The sequence below is a fragment of the Ursus maritimus genome, unplaced genomic scaffold (genome assembly GCF_017311325.1).
Source record: "Ursus maritimus isolate PB19 unplaced genomic scaffold, ASM1731132v1 scaffold_35, whole genome shotgun sequence".
Taxonomy (NCBI): Eukaryota; Metazoa; Chordata; class Mammalia; order Carnivora; family Ursidae; genus Ursus; species Ursus maritimus.
The window spans coordinates 971,100-985,504 of record NW_024426119.1 but is presented as its reverse complement, the minus strand read 5'-3'; the positions used below and the strand labels follow the sequence as shown (position 1 = coordinate 985,504).

The 14,405-nt window shown below is 42.9% G+C and overlaps 1 protein-coding gene across 1 annotated transcript in view; it reads left to right on the top strand.

The window, feature by feature from the left end:
• Positions 1 to 14,405, top strand: part of RYR3 (ryanodine receptor 3) — a 491,158-nt gene that overhangs the window by 251,611 nt on the left and 225,142 nt on the right. The window contains 4 exon segments of the mRNA XM_040620426.1: positions 7,271 to 7,439; positions 9,226 to 9,361; positions 11,646 to 11,741; positions 13,521 to 13,639. Of these exon segments, the coding sequence (XP_040476360.1) occupies positions 7,271 to 7,439; positions 9,226 to 9,361; positions 11,646 to 11,741; positions 13,521 to 13,639 (520 nt within the window).

Below are 14,405 nucleotides of genomic sequence, written 5' to 3'. Positions count from 1 at the left end.
GGGAAAATTATTTTTAAACAGCTTTATTGGGTTATAATTTACATATCATAAAATCCATCCTTTTAAGTGTGCAACTCAGTGAATTTTAATAACTTTACTGAGCTGTGCAACCATCACCATAATTCACTTTTAAAACATTTCTTTCACCCCAAAAAGATTCCTTATGCCTATGGCAGTATGTATTAGTTCCCACCCCCAGCCTTAGGCAGCCGTCATCTAGCTTTGGTCTCAATTTAATACATTTATAAGTTAATTTATACAATATATTGTCTTTTGATCCCGGCCTTTTCCCCTAGCATTACATTTTTGAGGTTCATCCCTATCGTAGTACGTAATGGGGTTCTGTTCCTTTTTATTGCTGAAGAGTGTTCCTGTGTATGTATATTTCATACACACATACACATATAAATGTATATATGTGTATATATGTAATTGTGTATATATGTGTGTGTATATATACACACACACACGTGCGTATATAGAGAGACCTATCTGAGACAGACAAGTATAGATATACCTCACATTCTGTTTGTCAGTTGAGGAACAGTGTGTTTTTTCTATTTTTGCTTATTATCAGTATTGGTTCCATGGATATTTGTGTAGAAGACTTTAGATATGTATTTTCATTTCTCGTGGGTAAATACCAGTAAGTGGAATTTCAAAGTCATATGTAATTTGTTTAACATTCATATGTATTTTTTTTAAAAAGATTTTGAGAGAGAGTGAGCAAGAGAGAAAGCACAAATGGGGGGAGGAGAGGGAGAGGGAGAAGCAGACTCCCTGCTGAGCGGGGAACCCAACGTAGGGCTCAATCCCATGACCCCAGAATCATGACCTGAGCCAAAGCCAGATACTTAACCAACTGAGCCACCCAGGTGCCCCAACATTTTTACATTTTTATGATACAATATAGAAAGCATAGCATTTATCATTTCAACCAGTTTTAGGTGTACCATTTAGTGATGTAAACTAAATTCAGATTGTTGTAACAATTATCACCACTATCCATCTCCAGAACTTTTACATCATTTCAAACAAATTCCATACCCATTAAACAATAACTACCCCTTCTTCCTCCCCGCCCAGCCCCTGGTAAACAGTATTCAGCCTTTCTATGAATTTGACTAATTTAAATGGAATCATACAAAATTTGTCTTTTTGTGCCTTGCTTATTTCACTTAACAAAGTCTTCAAGGTTCGCTCATATTGTAGCTTACGTGTCAGAATTTGATTCCTTTCTAAGGTTGAATAGCATTACAGCGTATGTAAACACCGCATTTTGTTTATCCATTCATCCATCACTGGATATTTGGGTATGTTTAATATCTTAGGAAACTGAAAACCCTCTTTCCAAAGCAGATAGGCCCTTTTACATTCCGCTCAGAAATATATGAAGTTCCAATTTCTCCAAACCCTTATTGTCTGACTTTTGATTGTAGACATTCTAGTGGCTATGGAGTGGTATGCCATTATGGTTTTAATTTGCATTTCCAGAATGACTAAGGATTTCGAACATCTTTTCATATGCTTATTAGCTATTCATATATCTTCTTTAGTAAAATGTAATGAAAGCTTTGCCTGGTTTTTTTTTTTTTTGGTTGGGTGGTTTGTCTTCACACTGAAGTTTTACAGTTCTTTGTATCTTCTGGTTGCAAGTTTTTTATTGATTCATGATTTGCAGATATTTTCTCTTAGTTTGTGGCTTTTCTTCTCCTTTTCTTAATGATGTCCTTTGAAGCACAAAAGTTTTAATATTGGTGAAGTCCAAATTAACATAACTTTTGTTTCTGGATTGTGCTTTTGCATGTCCTAGAATTCTTGACCAATCCAGAGTCACCAAGACCTTCTCCTGTGTTTCTTCTGAAAGTTTTATAATTTAAGCTCTTACATTAGCTCTGTGATCCTTGTTGACTCAATTTTTGGATACAGTCTGAGGTAAGAATTGAAATTCTTTTTTTTTTTTTTAAGTGGATCATGTAGATACCTCACTATCCTTGCACGATTTATGGAAAAGCTATCCTTTCCCCCATCACATTGCCTTGGTACCTTTGTCAAAAGCCAAGTGACCATAGATTTAAGGGTTTTTTTCAGAACCCTCAATTCTATTCCACTGGGTTATATATCTGTCATTATGCCAAACCAACATTGTCCTGATGAACATAGCTTTGTAGTAAGTATTGAAATCCGATAGAATCCTCTAGTTTCGTACTTTTTTTCAAAATTATTTTGGCTTTTCTGGGTCCTTTGAATTCCCATATAAATTTTAGGGTGAATTTGCCACTTTTGGCAAAACAGCTTGCCAGGATATTGTTAGAAAATGCATTGAACCTTTAGATCAATTTGGTAGGAGAACTTTTATTATACTGAATCTTCTAATTCATGAGTATAGAATGTCTTTCCATTTATTTATTCTTCTTGAATTCCTTTCAGCAAGATTTTACAGTTTTCAGTGTTTAAGTCTTAGGCTTCTGTAAAATTTATCCCTAAGTATTTCTGATGCCACTACAAATGGAATTGTTTTCTTAATTTCTTTTGAGATCGTTCACTGCATACATAATATTGGAGGAATAGAAATTGAGTTTTTTAAATATCAATCTTGCATCCTGTGACTTAGTTGAAAATTTTTATTCTAGAGGATTTTTTTTCGGTGTGGATTCTTTATCTACATACAGAATCATGTCATCTGTGCATAAACAAAGTTTTATTTTTTTTCCTTTCCGATATGGATGCCCTTTCTTCCCCGCACCGCCCCCCTCCATGATTGCAGGGGCTAGAACATCCACTACGATGTGAAAGCAAAGTGGAAAAAACAGACATCCTTGTCTTGTTCCTATCTTAGGAAAACATTCAGTCTTTGGTTATTAAATATGATGTTAACTGTAGGGTTTTTGGAGATGCCCTTTATTGGGTTGAGGAAGTTCTCTTGCATTCCTAGTTTGTTAAGAAGTTTCTTTTATCTTGAATATGTTAGATTTTGGCAAATTCTTTTTCTTTGTCTATTGAGATGATCATATGGTTTTGCCCTTTATTAAAATAGTTACATTAGAAGATGTTAACTGAGAATAGGGTGTTTAATCTCTATTAGGTTGAATTGTCTGTTTCTCCCTCAGTTCTCTCAATTTTTGCTTCATGTATTTTGGTGTCTGTTGTTGGTGGTTATGTGTTCATAATAGGTCTATCTTCTTGATAAATTGACTTTTGTAATTATAAAACATTTCCCTTTTTTCTCTATGAACATTTTTTATCTTAAAGTCTGTTTTGTAGAGCCACTCCAGAGGTCTCACGTGCAGATTATGGTTACTGTTAGCTTGATATAAGTCCTTCATCCCTTTTACTTGCAACCTGTTTGTGTCTTTGAGTCTATGAAGCGTGTCCTGTAGAGAGCATACATTGAATCTTTTCTTCTAAATGTACTCTGACAGTCTCCTCCTTTTATTGGTGTGTGTAATCCATTTACAGATAATGCAGTTATTTAAACTGTTGGATTTATGTCTGCCATGTTGCTATCTGATTTTTATATATCTCGTGTTCTGTTTGTTTCTCTCTTCCTCCCTTATTGCCTTTTTTGTGTTAGAAATTTCTAGTCTACCATTTTAATTCCTTTGCTGAGGTGTTTGTTTTTGTTTTGTTTCACTACTTTTTTGAGTTATATTCTTGATGGTTGTTCTAGGCAACTGGGTATATATTTAACTTGTGATACTCTACCGCAAATCAATACAACTTGGCAGGTAAAATAAAGCAGCTTTGCTCCCGTATTCTATTCTTGCCTTCCTCCTTGTGATAATATTGCCATGTATAACACATCCTCCTTTATTATAAGCCCAGAAATACAGTGTTACAATTATTTTCTTATTCATTTCTTTTTTTAAATAAAAGAACAAAAGAGAAATGAATATATTTATACTGTATTTTATATTTACCTACATAATTACTTTTACCAGTGCTCTTTATTCCTACATGAGGACTCTAGTTACTGTGTGGTATCATTCATTTTCTTTCAGCCTGAAGAACTTCCCTTAGTATTTCTTACAAGGCCAGCCTGGTTGCCTTGTAAGTATATCTTACAAGCATTTGCTGATGGGCCTGCTTGTGGATTAGATCACATATTCAGACTTCAAGCAGTTTTAGGTCTGTCCTGGATTTTGCTTTCTGTTTGCCCAGAACCTCACATGCAGCCAGACATATAGCTACATTCCTCTCAGTCCTTCCGGAGCACGCGTGTGGCCTTGCTTATGGCCTGCCCCACCCTGGTAGAACTTCCGTCTGAAGCTAGAGGAAGGCGTGAGGACAGCCTTGGGCTGAAACACCATAGACTCATACTTTTCTTACCAAGGCTCATTATTTTTTAAAATTTTTTTAAAAGATTGTATTTATTTATTTGAGAGAGAGCAAGCACAAGCAGGGGGAGCAGCAGGCAGAGGGAGAGAGAGAAGTGGGCCCCCCACTGAGCAGGGAGCCTGACACAGGACTCGATCCCGGGACCCTGGGATCATGACCTGAGCCGAAGGCAGACACTTAACTGACTGAGCCACCCAGGTGTCCCACCAAGGCTCATTATTAAAAAAAAAAAAAAAATCAAAAAAAATATTTCTCAATTTGTTGTATGCCTTTAGTCAATTTCCAGAGTCCTAAAGCAATTGTTTTGGATGATTTTGTCCCATTTTGTCATTATTTTGTGGGAGAGAGGATTTCCTGAGCTCCTCGATCAGCTGTTCTGGACGTTCCCCCTTCAGTGGGGGAAATTCTTGATTCTCTGAGCCACAGGATGTTTTAGAAGAAAGGAGAACTACTGAAAAATAAACCCATGCAGCAGGAATGGGGGCTGCAAAAACCACAGTCCTTGAATTTTGCAAGAGTTGGGAAGTGAAAGATAAAAAAAATAATTTGTAAGCAGATTCTCCTCTCCAATCGTTTTTGAGAAACCAACAGAACATGCCGTGTACAATGGAAACCGGAAGGGGGGGTGGCCGTCTGGGAAGCAAACCGGAGTTAAATGGACAGGGAAGGAAGAAGAAAGAACAGTGAGGAAGAAAGGTTCAAGTTTGCTTGTGCTGTGTCATCATCCTCTGGGCAGTTGCTGGGAGCTGTCCGATAGGACACACGAACGATGTGCGAGGTGAGGGAGTGTCAGAAATCCTGCTGACGAGTCGACACTATCCAGCCGTCCTGAGTTTCACCTTAGAATGGAAACAATACATAAATAATTGTGTTATGGTAATAGTGTGGTAAATAGTCAGAATCCCCTGAGATCTTATTTGAATCAAACAAGAGAAGTCCTTGCGAAGATCTGAGAACATAATGGGGCAGTGGCTGAAGTGGGGAGCGGAAAAAAGCTGGGATGAGTGAGGTACCATCGTAGTTCGTTCTGAATTGAGACGCCATCTTGTCCCTCTCCTGGGTACATCTGGGTCTCTTCCTCAAGGTTCTGGAGTAGAATGTGAGCACGATGAAGCCATTCCGAGGTCGTGTCTGTTTCCCCACCGTCCCCAGTGCCAGGCCTGTGGGTGGGGTGTGTTCTGTTCTTAGGAAGGAGGAGTCCGCCTTAGTCCTGTGGAAAACTATTATATTAAGATGTTCTGAAGGGACAAGATGAAGCAATCTATCAACGAGAATCCATACAAAATTAGACCCAGAAGGGCCCTGGCAATAAGAGATTGTACCTTTCCTATTTTCCAGGTGGAAAACGAAGCACAAGAGGCTTTGAGGCATCCAAATATCATCGGTTCATGGCAATGAGTATAACTTGGGTTTTCCAGCCCCCTGTGTAGTTGCCCTTTCAAACTACAAAAATGCTAAAAGCCTCTTTTATCTTTTCATCTTTTTTTTTTTTAATCACACAAAGATAATTCTTAACTGGTGTCATTGTTTTTAGTAAACTCAGAATTTAAAGAAAAGGGGGGTAGGGGGTGGGGGACCGTGCAACTGGACCAAACATACAGGGGAAACTGTATTCATTTTTTCCTTGAATCTAAAATTGGGAAGTCATTCCTGACTGGGTTTTATATTCCTAAACCTTCACCTCATGTCCTCACAGCACTCTCTTTCCCACTCTCTGTATCCTATAGTATCTCAGATAGTCATTAGTGAGCATTTCCGGAGCTCCTCCCATGGGCCAGAGCACACACTGGTGAGAAGGCCCTCCCTGCCTGTGATCCACTGGTGTTCTGTCCTCATTGCATGCACTTGGCATTTTCATATACAAAATTGGAATTGTTACTTTGTAACCTGAGTGTTCTTAAGGCTTGTTAAGCCTTTGCTTTAGGCCTAGGTAAGTCTTTTCTTAGCATGTGTCCAGATTAATAGATAACCAAATAGGCTGTAAAAGCAGAGGAGAACTCCTTAGAAATTGACCCAAGGAAAAGCCCTGATGTTATTTATACATTCAACCAATTCTGAGTCCCCTGGGCAGTGACACAGTTTCACAGGGGATGGGTCCATTTCCCCCTTCCTCCTCTTAGCCTTTGCTCTCCAGAAGGTTCACCAGCGTACCCATCAAGGGGATGGGAAAATGAAGGCTTTTTGGCCATCTGTGGAGGTTTGTGGTCTCTCTGTATTGACAGGATTTAATTATAAGACTTTTTGGAAAACTATGACAGAGTCAGAAGCACACATTCAGGATAGGAGGGACACAACAGAGCAAGGGAGATGGTGGGAGAGGTAACACTGAGGAGGGGACACGAAGGCAGAGAGGAAGGATGTCGAGAGATGGGGGGATGCTGAGAAAGACAGTGGAGGGCACACAGAGGAAGTCAGAAGGAGACCTCCACAAAGGGGGAAGGGGGAGCTAGTGTGTACGTGCACACACATAAAACCTTTATGAGAAAAACGCATGCAGAGACATGAAAAAGAGAGAGAAAGGGAGAGAGAAGACAAAAATACAGATGGAGGGAGAGACCCGGTGACAGAAACCCTTCCAACCTTATGTTTAACCTATTCCAAGAGGAATCTGTGATCATTCGAAAGAACTGTGAGTTAGTAAGTGTATTATTTTTAAAAGTGTTCTTATTTGAAAAATGAGAAAGTATGGCAGAAGGCACGGGTCATTTCCCTTTGTTGACGAAATGTCTTTAACATTGAGTCAGACGTTGTCTTCCGTGGCTCTGCTGTTGGCAGATGTCCACGTGTGGTCACTCACTCAGTGACTGCTGCGGGGAGCAGAGCCTGGTGCCCGACGGGGGGCAGGTGAGAACCAGGATCGGGCGGGTGCTCGGCTCGTCAGGGTCCTTGCCAAAGGCCCAGCGTCTGAGCCGCGTCTGTCTTGTGTTTTCAGTGGAAACAATCGCACGGCTGCCCCAGTCACCCTGCCGATCGAAGAGGTCCTGCAGACTTTACAGGACTTGATTGCCTACTTTCAGCCCCCAGAGGAGGAGATGCGGCACGAAGACAAACAGAACAAGGTCCGCTCACTCAAGAACAGGCAGAATCTTTTCAAGGAAGAAGTAAGTTGTGAAAATTAAAAATTGAGATTCTCGGGGCGCCTGGGTGGCACAGTGGTTAAGCGCCTGCCTTCGGCTCAGGGCGTGATCCCGGCGTTATGGGATCGAGCCCCACATCAGGCTCTTCAGCTATGAGCCTGCTCCTTCCTCTCCCGCTCCCCCTGTTTGTGTTCCCTCTCTCGCTGGCTGTCTCTATCTCTGTCAAATAAATAAATAAAATCTTTAAAAAAAAAATTGAGATTCTCCCTGTGAGAGAATAAATATGTAAATTCCCAAGCTGTACTATCCCTATGATTGCAATTTAGCTTTGTCTCCATGCGTGCACGTAGTTGTGAAGGAACAAGAGAGAAAGGAGGTGAGAAGAGAAGGATTCACTGGAAGCCAACTTTCCCTGTCCACCACACACACTTACACTCCAGTGTCCGTTGTGACAGGGCACCTCAGTGCACACAAACCAGACTGTCTTTGAATAGCGCCACGGTGCACATGGATATCCCAGTCTATGTCCGATAAATCTCAGCTATTGAAGCATGGCATTGGCTGTGATGCCCGAATTTTAGAAGATGTCAGAATTACCCAGGCAGCCTGTTTGATGAAATACAGATGCCCAGGTCTACCATGTCAGAAATGACTGAGGACCTTAGTTTGAAAGACAACAAATACAGCCGGGTCTTCCTGAGAACCTGAGCATCTGAGTCACTAGGGATGAGACCTGGGTGCAAGGAAAAACTGACTCGGGACTCAGGAGGCGCTGGCTCAACTTCTGCCTCCGTCCTTGGTCTCATCCCTAGCTAGGTGTGCCCTTCGGAAAGTCACGTACCTTGAACTTGCATGTGATGAGTTGGCAGTAACAGGCTGTGGTCACACTCCTGCAGTGCCCCGTGGGGGACAGGGCTTGTCCCTTGGGCATTTCCAAAGTTAGTGGCATATAGACCCATCCCTGCTCAGTCTCCTGTTCCAAGCAGACCAGCTCTGGGGACATGATGGCTGAGAGGCTACTGAAACTGTATCTTTTTAAGAACAACTAGGCACAGATGTTTTCACTGGGTGGTGGCATATTTTAATTTAGAAGAAAAGCAGTTAAAATCCACTTTTGGTTTTATTGTCTCTACCCTTTTGACGGGAGAGGGAGGAAGCAAGCATGGCTGTCTTGTGCATCTGAATGGAATTTCTTGAACTTACTTGAGATTTAACAGGAAAATAGGAACTGTATTGAGGGCTGTTTCTGGGTGAGTCAGAATCATTTCACGCCAGACCCAGAACAAGCTTCTGTGAGACTCATTCACACTTCCTCTTTTGATATGTCCTTAGATGGAGTTAAACACATGGGGGCAAACCTGTCATGAGTAAATTGCTAACTCAGCCCCACAAAGGATGCTATTTAATGTCTCTGGAGCATAAGAATGTATATTTTGGGGGCACCTGGGTGGCTCAGTCGTTAAACATCTGCCTTTGGCTCAGGGTGTGACCCCAGAGTCCTGGGATCGAGCCCCACATCAGGCTCCTCTGCTGGGAGCCTGCTTCTCCCTCTCCCACTCCCCCTGCTTGTGTTCCCTCTCTCGCTGGCTGTCTCTTTGTCAAATAAATAATTAAAATCTTTAAAAAAAAGAAAAAGAATGTATATTTTGTTTTTAGGAAGAAAACAAAACCCAAACTGGCACCGTAAAGGCCTCTGTGCACATTAGCATTATCAGCTATTAAAGGTGAATGACCTGGGGGGGTGGAAAGAACAGAAGGATCCTGCTTCTCGATTGGGAGCGTTCACTGTCTCCCCACCTCTCCTTCACAGGGAATGTTGGCCCTCGTGTTAAACTGCATTGACCGCTTGAACATCTACAACAGCGTAGCACACTTCGCGGGGATTGCAAGGGAGGAGAGCGGCGTGGCTTGGAAGGAGACCCTGAACCTCCTGTACAAACTGCTGGGTAAGCACACAGCCCCTCCCTGGGACGATTTCCGGGGGGGGGGGGGGGGGGCTACAGCATGGCCGATGGCCAGCTGGCCTTACTTCTTGGAAGTTTTTTCTTTTTTTTCTTTCTTTTTTTTTTAAGATTTTGTGTATTTATCTGAGAACATGATCAGGGTGAGGGTCACAGGGAGAAGCAGACTCTCCTCTGAGCAGGGAGCCTGATGGGGGGCTCGATCCCAGGACCCTGGGGTCAGGACCTGAGCCGAAGACAGATGCTTAACCGACTGAGCCACTAGTCGCCCATGGAAGCCTTTTCTAACCATTTGATTCTCACCCAGCCGTTCATTCCTTTAGCCAGCAGCTTATTGTATTTTCCACACTTAGAGCAAGAAGTCAGCAGCATGGGGAAGCGGGTGGGGATCAGTTTTGCCAAAACTACCCATAAAACCCTTGACAGTCACTTACTCTCTCTGAACCTCAGTCCCTCCTCTTTAAAATGAGGGAACAAGACTTGAACGTGTTTGCAGTGCCCTCCACGTTTAGACTTGGACACCTGCACGTTAAGGACGGTTCCTCTTTTTAGCTCTCTGACCTCTCACTGGCCACTTGTAGGTCAGTCGTGATTCCTGTTTCTTTGGCCTGCTCATTATTTCATTTTGGTGGGGCAGTAAAGGTGGAGAGTGAGGAAGTTCCAGCACCCAGCCTTTCTTCTCACAGCATGGGGTGGGGGTGATGTCCCGGGGCCTGTGGGTAACCAGCGCCTCCACACGGGCCCAAACCACCATGCTGTGGGAAGAAGGCAGTGGAAGACAGTGTTGGCCTGTGTGAGAAGGTGGCCACCGGTACTTGCCCAGATACGATGAGGGGTTTTGCTCTGAAGTGTATGTCCCATTGGAGGAAGTACGTAGAAAGTTGAGTGGGACAGAGGGGAGCCAGAGACGTCAGGTTGGGCCCATTCTCGATGTCAAGGGTCAGGCTGAATGGACACCACCATTCTGTGTGACCTTGTAAAATCCCTTCCAACTATAATACTTTGTAACGGTTTGGCTCAAACTCAGCAGTAATTTTTACAACAGTAGCAGTTAGTTACTGAGCGTTTTGTGCCAAGCGGTGGAATATCTCTTTTTGGTCTGTGGAACCACACTTTGAGGTATAGGTGCTCTTACCCGTGTAGTCACGAATCAGAAGAAACTGATGCTCAGAAATGTCGTAACTTCCCTAAGGCCATACATGTAGTAAATGCTAGAACTATGGTGTGAGGCCAGCTGACCCCCCACCCCCATCACCCTGCGCTTAACCCCTTTGTTGCAGCTGACCTGGAAATCGGACTAAATTCCGCCCTCCGCTAACTGTGGAGATCCGAAGCAGAGGTCCTGAGGAAGACCCTTCCTTATCCAAATATCTTTCAAGCCTCTGTAAAACCCATCTTTGAAATCCAAAATGAAGAGCAAGTGCTTGGACCCAATTTACATGGATTTGTTGCAGAGACAGGTCTATGGAGGGAAGGTTGCTGGGTGTAGCTTGGTGAAAACATACTGACAGCATATTCTCTCCCTCCCACAGCAATATCCTCTACCAGTGGTTCTCAGACATGAGCAGGCATCAGAATTAACTGGAGAGCTGGTTAAAACACTGATGCTGGGTCCCAACCCCCAGTTTCTGATTCAGTAGATCTGAGGAGGGGGGATAAGCCCAGAGAATTTGCATCTCTAACAAGTTCTCGGGTGACACATTCCAGTCCCGGGACCACACTTTGGGAACCATTGTCATATGCTGATGTGTTTTAGATATTTTAGAGTTTCATGTTTCTTTATTATTTGCCTGTTAGTTTCACCAACCTTTTCAGTTGTTTTCACTGGGATGCCTCTCTTTAGCAGTGAAAAATAGCAAATCCCTAGCTACGGTGAAGAAAACAGTGCAAAGAATGGAGTTCTTAAGCCCGTAACCAAGTGGATATTTTCTCGCTATCGCTACCTGAAGTAATTTTATTAATTTGTGTGTTCACTGTCTCTTTCACCTGCTTCATAAAGGCAGGGAGTCTGCTCTTGTGTTCCCACTGCTCTGTCCCCAGCAAGTAGACGGGTGTTCAGTACATAGATTCTCTGGAATATCTGAGTGAATGGTAGATTTTTACTCTTCCAAATATAGGAACAATTGTATCAAAGGGCTTGGAAGGGGAACATTGTCACACTCAGTTCCTTTTAGTTGCTAAGCAGATGAAGTGTTTGACAGCTTCCCAAGTTCTTAGGCTCATCCTCATGCCCTTTAACCTACATGTTCAAATGTGTCCTTCTTTGCAGCTGCTCTCATTCGTGGAAACAGGAACAACTGCGCTCAATTCTCTAATAACCTTGATTGGCTAATCAGCAAATTGGACAGACTAGAATCTTCCTCAGGTAAGGATCGACAGGAAACAACTACAGAAGGTGGGTTTTTTTTTTTTCTTTCTGTAAAAGAAAAGAAAAAGTAAAAAAATTGAATCTTTGAATAATTCTTTCTTCCACTGAGTTGTAAACAATCCTCAAATAATTACTCCCAACAAAAAGTCCTAAATCTTGCTGGCACCACTATGGCTTTATTTAACAACTCTAACCCAGACTTCAATGATTTCCTTTTCTGTTTCATTTTTCACTCTGTGCGTTCATCTCCATCCTCTGGTACTTTTAATCCCACCCCAGCCCCCCAGCCCTGCCACCCAGTTCCTGGTCCCCTCCCTTGCTGCCTGCGCTCTTTTTCTCTGGGTGTCTAAATCCTCTCTGGACACGCTTCACCTGACTGGGTTAGAAGCAGACAGAAGGATGACCATGGGAGAGGAGGAAATGATGGTTTCGCACCGCCCGCCCCACCTCAATCACCCCTGACATCGTATCTATAACCCGTCTTGATGACTCACAGAGAATTTGAGCCTAGAGAGGTTATCACGGGTAAGTGGCTGCAGTGAGGCTCAGCAGTTGTCTTCCTCAGAGATGAGTGAACGTGACAGGTGTGGGCCCCTCTGTGGGACGCTGAAAGATTCGATGCTTTATCATTGTCTAGAGATGGCTGGAGCTTGAACAGACCAAAGGAAGGCTCTCGTAAGGACTATCCACCTACACGTATCTTTCCCCAAGCCTCTGTTAATTCTTCGGTGCCTCCTCCATGGACCAGATTACATTTCGTAGTAATTTGTGAAAGCCTCGAGAAACAGAACCAAGGGGAATTTTCTCAGTAAAACTAATAAAGATATTGGCCAGCTACTTCCCCTGTATTTCCATCATGGTGTGTTACCCTTGTAGGTGCCAGGCTGCGGGGGCACCAGCTAGCTTTTCTTCAGCCTTCACCTAATACAGAAAACCATGCAGTGTGCCAGGAAAAGGGGCAAAGACAAGTAGTCTTTAATTAGTGAGTTTATAGTTTGCTTGGTATACCAGAACATCTGAAATGAAAATAATTTCTGGGGTGGTTTCTAGAAAAATTCTCATTCAAGGAATACTCCAGATATTTTCTAAATTACTTAAAGGACCTTTAGAATTTGTAGTAAACAGGGCATTTGCTTTTTTATATATTTTAAACTAGGTATTGCTTGGCTTGACCAAATTAAGAATTCCATTTTACAGCCACTTCTCTATATTTTTTTCTTTTTTTAATTGAAGTATACCTGACATGCAGTGTTATGGTAGTTTCAGGTGTACGACATAGTGAGTCAACAATCCCATACAATACTCTGTGCTCATCAAGATACGTGCCCTCTTCATCCCCCTCTCACCCATCCCCCACCCACCTCCCCTCTGGTAACCAGCAGTTCTTTATATTTGAGTCTCTTTTTTCTTTATTTTATTTCTTAAATTCCACATAGAGAAATCATCTGGTATTTGTCTTTCTCTGACTGGTTTCACTTGCTGCTTCACTGTATTTTGACATAGAAGGGTCCGTGTTTTTGTCCAGGAAGGAGGGAGGTGCGGCCCGTGCTAAATAGAACTCCCCTCTAAATTACAGCCGAGGTAGGCCGCCGAGCTCCTGAAGTCTACTAGACATGGCCGCAGTCTTTCTTCTGGCCGGAAATATTTAACAGAGTCAAGGAACCGATAAAATTCTGTCCCCTTGGGATGGTCTTTTCATTCCTAATTTAGGTTTCTAGATGATGGTCAGTTCCGCAGCTTAGTTCATGTCCAGGTGATTTTTGTGACTTCATGCAGGTATCTTGGAAGTTTTGCACTGCATCCTGACTGAAAGCCCAGAAGCCTTAAATCTGATAGCCGAGGGACACATCAAGTCCATCATCTCCCTGTTGGATAAGCATGGGCGGAATCACAAGGTGGGTATCAGAAGGAAGAACCCAAACGGTGGTGGGCTTGACCTGGCTTTTTCCTACCCTCTGCTTCATAACTGGTGTGTTACTGAGAGCATGTGGACTAATCTCCCTCTCTTGGCTTTGATTTGAGGGGGAAAAAATTGGGGGAAACGGAGGCTCCGAAAGACCCTTCCTTGCCTAGGAGCACACTCCAAGCCAGACTGTCATACTGGGTCTTTCATGTTCTCTCTCTCTGTTTCCACTGGCTTCCAGAGCCCGTCTCATTGTCTTCAGCCCTGACCACCCAGCCGATGGAGGGAGACACTGAGCTAGGAGGGTCTGGCCAAGGCCAACTGCAGGACTGGCTCCCACCCTCGGGTCCAGGAACTCAGTAGTGGAATAGCTAACACCAAGCTGTATAAAGAAGATACACAAAAATCAGATAAAACTAGTCTAGAAAGTCTTGGCAACTGGCTTGTTAGTAAATGACATCAGATTTTCCCTGAGTCAAACCAAGTGAAGGAAATGAATCTCATGGTGAGCAAGCAAGAGGACCGAAGCTGCCAGTCCTTCCCTTTGATACTAAACAGTATGTGACTTGGGGCCTCGGTGACCACCTCTGCCCCATGGAGATAATGCCACTTCATTTACTACTGTGGAAAGCTCCATCAATGATTTGAGATGTCTTTAAGTTCTACCTCTCTAATTGTATGGAATTATCTGTCTAAGGCAGAACAGTCTGCAAGGAAAGTCTATTAAAATGTGTTTCTTCCTGACCTTTCAATATCTG